General features: G+C 40.0%; 1 protein-coding gene across 2 annotated transcripts in view; it reads right to left on the bottom strand.

Moving 5' to 3' along the window:
- Window positions 1-513: 513 nt before the first annotated feature.
- EFCAB11 (EF-hand calcium binding domain 11) overlaps window positions 514-6,866 on the bottom strand; it is a 53,218-nt gene continuing 46,865 nt past the window's right edge. For both annotated transcript variants that reach the window (XM_072116687.1, XM_072116688.1), the window contains exon 6: window positions 514-810. In XM_072116687.1, coding sequence (XP_071972788.1) covers window positions 705-810 — 106 coding nt within the window. In that variant the 3' untranslated portion in view covers window positions 514-704. The remainder of the gene's footprint in view (window positions 811-6,866) is intronic.

Raw genomic sequence — 6,866 nt, 5'->3', positions numbered from 1 at the left:
AGCAATGCTGATTCTGTCTTTGGACGGGAACGGAGTGACCCTTCTGGGACACTTCGCTCTGCGTTCTTTATGGTCCTGGATAGAGGTGTGACAACCCGAACTTAAAGAGCAATTCCTCTTTAAAGGACATCTACCACCAGGATGAAGGATTGTAAACCAAGCACGCTTACATGCTTGTGTGTGCCCCCTCTGGTAAAAAAAAAATATGCAAATGAGTCCAGGGGAACTCTAGGCTACATTAACACATACGGAGCCCCAAGCCCCTGTGGCTCCTTTGCATAATTTTAAAAGCTTTTTTTAAAATTTAAAACCAGGGCATAAGAGGCTTAAAGAAGAGCGGATCCAGTCAGAGGGTGTACACACCAGTATGTCAGTGTGCCTGGTTTACAGTCCTTCATCCTTGTGGTAGATGTCCTTTAAAGTCTCCTGTAAAGCTAGATAATGGCCACTATGGTTGCTATAACAAGGGGAATCACATAGGGTTAGTGAAAACAAAATCAAATAGTCAGATAGTGTTGTAATACGAGGCAGATTAGCAATTTAATGCTAGGTAAAGCATATCAGGCAACTAGCAACCCTCCAGTTGTCCCCTAGTTTTAACATGAACACAAATCAAACTGAATTTTCAACATCCTCACTGAAGAGGATAACTTGTGACCTTTCAATAACAGGGGATTTCTGAAGTTTTAGGGAGGAAATGTCGATTAAGTTAGGGCTGGCAAATGGACTTGGTCTTCTTCCTCAGCATAATTCATCACATACTCAAAGTCTTTGTAGCAGACAAGTCCATCAGAATCTCGATCCACTTCCCTGTAGGAAAAACAGAGGGAATGTTAATATACAGTAGAATTTACATACGGTACGTTATAGTAGTTATTCTAAGAATATAACACTGATGACCTTTATTTACTATACATCATCAGTAATGGATTGGTGGTAAATAATAATATACTGCAAGTTTAGTTTCTTGCACAATATATAAAGCTTTGTCATACGCTGACCACTGAAAACAGCTCATGGATAGGAGTCGGGTGTCATTGGGTACTTGGGACATATTTTAAGGATAAGTTATTAACTGTTTACTCCTGTAAACACACATTTAAATAATACTCAAACATTATTCCTTGATAAATAATTTGACCTTTATTTGTAACCTTTATTCAAACAAAAGTCTACCATCAAAATCCATCATGATAAACCAGGGACACTTACTCATAGATCCAGGCACTGTGACTGCGGTAATCTTACCAAGGGGGGAGGGTGAGACAGAATACAAGGATTTCACTGTATTATATGAAAAGTTTATGTAAGCCTATTACGCATCAGCACGGAGGGGCTCTGGTAACACTTTCAGGAGTCCTTCAGGCTCTTTAGCATCATTTTAAAAGTTGATTTTAAAAGGAAGGCAGCCATGGAAAACAAATATAAGGAGATTATCTCAGTCACAGTGCCTGGATCTAGGAGTACGATATATACTCAAGTATAAGCTGAGTTTTTTAGTATAAAAATTGGCCAGCGGGAGGCTGTGGCCAATGTATTTCCCACTTTGTACTTGAGTTGGCTTATATTGGAGTATATACGGTAAGTGTATCATAATAGATTTTGATGGCAGATTTCCTTTAAAAGATTTCTTCCTCCATTTCCAAACAGATCAGGGTTTGGAGCTTGTTTCTGGGCCCTCACATACCTACTTCTGATGCACTATTAACTCCAGCTCCCTGTCCCATGCAATCAAATTGTTAATGCTTAATCTTTTAGTCCAAATAGGTTTAAATGACTCACATTTTACTTTACTTATGCATTTTATCTTTATTTGTAAAGATAGAAAAATGTATTGGAAATGTATTATGTGTAGTTCCAATCTCACATATATAACAGAGAGATTTTCTAATAATGTCTACATTTTAGACAAGACAGTCTAGAAAATGCTCCAAATTAATGTCTGATGCTGGATGATAAATCTGATGCATTTTTAGACTATATAGCCTACTGTTCATGCCAGAAAATAGTGCTTAAAACATTGCGCTTTTTTCACTGCAATAACCTGCTGCTTTAATTCAAGTCACACCACTTTCCTGCAAAACCAAGACTTTTTTCCTGTACATGTCTAAAAAATGTCTTAATCAGTTTATAAATCTGGCTGGAGGCCCAAGTTCTAGCATATTTTGCTGAGTAAATATCCAGCCTTAGTAATGCTATCAGCAGCACAAATATTGCCACTGTCCTGGATTCCAGGCTAATACCAGTTACCAATACAGATTGTAACTACAATTGTCTATAAGACGTATACATACAAGTAGGGGAGGGGGCATTGATGTATAAGAGGCAAGAACTGGGCCGTAACCACTATACACTGGAGGGCGTTAATGCTATTATTCCCATGATCCATTTCCAAAATTGTCTTTCCATTTTGGGTATCTCTTCGGTGTAGGCAGGGCAACCTAAACTATCTGAGGGGAGCGCTAGCCCCATTCAGTAGTGATATATAAGTAAGTGAGTTATCCATGCAGTGTCCCACCCTCATGCTGACATTGAGTATGAAGAGACACTATTTTCAAGGGTCAGGTCCTGGATTGTAGTAGACGAATACACCCCCTGATGCTGCCTCCCATTTTGCTGCAGGTGATGCTCCCTGAGGAAAGAAGCACAACTCGCCCCATGGTTGGTGCACCCTTGGGTGTTCTCTGGGAACCCAAAGAGGAACACACTTATAATATGAAGAACACAGCAGTGACAGTCATCAGTATATCACATAGTTCAGAAGAATATGGTACTCATATGTCCAAAATGATGCCTCTAAAACACGGTCATATTTTTTGATGTACTCAAAATAGGATTTCCTTCTTAAAAGCTATATGTGCTGTCAAGATTACAGTGATGGGAGACATTGGTATTTTGGCAGAGATCTCTCCATGTATTGACAATATACAGCTCTGAAAACTGCAATGGTGTATGGTCCACTGACAGGAGGCTTGTGGTTCTCTGAGTTACAGAACCGGAGATTCAAACAGTTTAAGAAATAGGCTGAACTGAATCTTCATCTGCAACTCACATTTCAAACTACGTCTTTAAAGTGGTTTTCCCACGAAGTGTAGTTAGGCCCTATTCACGGGATAGGGCCTAACTTACTGATCAGTGCTAAGAACCACCCCAGATCGCGAAAATGAGGGGTCCCTTGAACCCCTTGTCTCTCCTCAGACAACGGCCGCGCATGACCGCTGTTCTTTTAATCTCTATGGAGCTGACGGAGATCACTGTGCGCCACGCTCAATAATTTCCGTCAGTTCCATAAAGATTAATCCGACTGACCCCTCGTTTTTGCATTCTGCGCAGGTCTTAGCACTGAGACGCCCACTGATCAGCAAGTTAGGCCCTATCCTGTGGGTAGGGCCTAACTTTTCTTTGTGGGAAAACCCCTTTAACTGCTTATTTCTCCAATTATGTAGATCACAGCATGTTTAACCCCTTAAGGACCAGGCCCTTTTTTGTTTTTGCGTTTTTATTTTTCACTCCCCACCTTCAAAAATCTATAACTTTTTTATTTTTCCATGTAAAGAGCTGTGTGGCGGCTTATTTTCTGCGTAACAAATAGCACTTCGTAGTGGTAGTATTCAATATTCCATGCTATGTACTGGGAACCGGGAAAAAATTCTAAATGCAGTGAGAATGATAAAAAAACACATTTGCTCCATTTCTTATGGGCTTGGTTTTTACAGCTTTCACTGTGCGCCCCAAATGACAAGTCTACTTCATTCATTGGGTCAATACGATCACGGGGATACCAAATTTGTATAGGTTTTAAAATGTTTTCATACATTTACAAAAATTAAAACCTCCTGTACAGAAAAAAAATTCTTCATTTTGCCATATTCTTGCGCTTATAACTTTTTCATACTTTAGTGTACGGATCTGTGGGTGGTGTCATTTTTTGCGACTTTTTCAATGCTTTTATTTTTAGGACTGTACGACCTTTTGATCACTTTTTATAGAATTTTTTCTATTTTTCATAATGGCAAAAAAAAATGCCATTTGCGACTTCGGGCGCTATTTTCCGTTACGGGGTTAAACGCAGTGAAAAACGGTTATTATATTTTGATAGATCGGGCATTTTCGGACACAGTGATACCTAATGTGGTTATGATTTTTACTGATTATTTATATTTATATCAGTTCTAGGGAAAGGGGGGTGATTTGAATTTTTATGTTTTTTTAATATAATTTTTTTGTGTTACTTTTTTTAATTTATTTTTTTTTACTATTTTTCAGACTCTCTAGGGTACTTTAACCCTAGGTTGTCTGATTAATCCTACCATACACTGCCATACTACAGTACGGCAGTATATGGGGATTTTGCTCACCATCTATTATAATGTGCAAATCGCACATTGTAATAGATAGCCTAGATCATGATAGCCTCGGATCTTTGTGTGATCCGAGGCTGTCATGACAATGGATCGCCGCTCCCCATGAAGTCACGGGAAGCGACGATCGGAGCCAAGATGGCGGCGCCCACTCGCCGCCGGCGATCAAAGGGTTGACACCCGCGATCGGTGGAAGCACCGAACGCGGGTGATAGCTACGGGCATTTGCTTCATTATGAAGCTCGTGAGCCCTCTTCATACTCCCCGATGCGCAGCAAGACGCAAGGTTACGTCTTATTGCGTTATGGGGTTAAGGTACCACAGAACCTGAAGTAATGTTCCCTCTGCAGCCTCTAAACTTGACTCTTCTCTGTTAATTTTCACATGACTTCGGAGGAGTTTTTTTTTTTACATTATTTATTAAAAGCATAATATTTCAAACAGCTTCTGAACACTGCTATATGAGGGGTGGAGGAGGAGATTTTTTTTAATATGTAAATGGGCGAGATTTCATACAAAAGAGGGAATTCTAGAAAGGACATTTCATACCCTACCTGAGGGGGCTAGTAGTTTAAAGGGATAAAATCTGCTGACTTTTACCACATTAGAAACTGTGTCCCAAAATCAGACCCATAGTTCTATGAGCTTATGTGTACCATTAGGTGTTAGGAACATGAGGCTGCTTTAATGAAGTATAAATGAACCACACAAAGCAGCTAAAATGGACAAATCAAATCAAGTCCCCCCCCCTCTTCCAGTGGTGGCAAATTGGTACACCATGTTGACAGAAAATGTTCAGATTTGGATAGTTTGCAGAGTCTCCCAATATGACCTCACATTGATCGCCTTGTGGGAAAGTAAGACTTTCCCACAAAAAGAAAAAAAGTACCCTTCAGTTACTTAACTTCGGAGGCTGTTATTGATGTAAAGATGACACTTTCCATACTGAAAATCACAAGAACAAGCTGTATGCTTGAGATTTTGCCTCTTTATTATGTCAACACTTGTTTGCTTCCTTTCACAATGATGGCATAATCTTATTAGAACAAGAAGAAAGGTTTCCCAGGTGATCTGTTATTACATTTACTAGGAAGACTAGGACTATACATGAGCAGGCATCAGAGTTATCTTTTAGCAGGATTAACAGAGAAGGAAGACTAAAACATCCGTCTATATAATCAGACTTGTCCTCATTGCTAACAACTGGAAGCGTTCAATACTGTAAGAACTCCGCTCAGTGCGGTAATATTCCAGCCGCTGCACTCATTACTTCTGATTATTCACTAAAGCTGCGCACACAGTAGATTGATCATGACAACGGTTATCAGGTTTCCCATGACTGGGCATTCATAAAATCCTTGCTGTTTTCTGAAATTACAGGAGATGGAGAGTTTTGCTTTGTCATTTTAACTTGGTCAGTAAACAGCTATGACTGGATAAATCTGTGTAGGATTCACATTGTGGGAGGGCTCAGCCTTATACTTGTGTAATAAAAATTCCAAATTGTCTAATATTTTTAGGAGAAATTTAACTTCTGTTTCTCTCACCATTGTCTATTTTTAAAAGACACAAACGGCGTAGAACTGCTTTTCAGGTGACAGTCCGCCAATCGTTGCACCCAGTTTATTAACAGACAACAGTTTGGTGCATCTTACTGTAGTAAGTTCTGATGATGTTTTAAAGGCAACCTCATTTTTCACTAAAAGATAGGTTGCCTCTCTGTCTTTTCTAAGCATTTGCATTACAATATAATTGTGTGTTATAACTTACCTTGCACCCTGACAAAATCCTGGGGTAGTCACAGGGGCTGGGCTTTGGTTTGGATGCATTTCAAAAAACTTTGATCATGATCATGACTTGTCTGTGTTACTCACTCCTCAGCCCCCCACCTTTGTGCTCCTATACAGCTCCTCCCTCCCCCACTGATGTCAGCTCACCAGGCTGTGACCTCTGTGAAGGAGCAGGAGGGAGCCGTACAGGAGCACAATGGTGGGGGCTAAGATCTGAGGAGTGAGTAACACAGACAAGTCACATGTTGTTTTTTGAAATGCCTAAAAACCAAAGCCCGACTCCTGTGACTTCACAGATGATTCTATCAGGGTGCAAGGTAAGTTATAACACACAATTATATTGTAATGCAAATGTTTAGAAAAGGCAGAGAGACATTTTTGCACTGCAGGTGTGATGGGCTTCTGCAACCTGCCTTTAGTGAACATGAGGTCCCTGGTGACAGGTTCCCTTTAATTTCCATTTAGTGACAGGGTTAGCTTTATTGAATGGGGTTGATCACATTTCAATAAATCTCTTCTATTAGACATGTATATGTCTCTGCAAGTATATGTACCTGTGTCTTTGCCTTCTTTTAAAGCGGCAACCTTTCTTGGTTCTCAGCGTGTTGCCCTCTGCATTTATATACAGTTTCCTCTCTTTCACTGCTCCAAGTCATCCATGTGATATCACCTTCTGTCTATCCACAGAGGGACAGACTGGGAGATGGAGGGGAAG

The sequence above is a fragment of the Engystomops pustulosus genome, chromosome 7 (assembly GCF_040894005.1).
Source record: "Engystomops pustulosus chromosome 7, aEngPut4.maternal, whole genome shotgun sequence".
Taxonomy (NCBI): Eukaryota; Metazoa; Chordata; class Amphibia; order Anura; family Leptodactylidae; genus Engystomops; species Engystomops pustulosus.
Note: the sequence above shows the minus strand (reverse complement) of the source record. Positions and strands in the feature narration are given on the sequence as shown.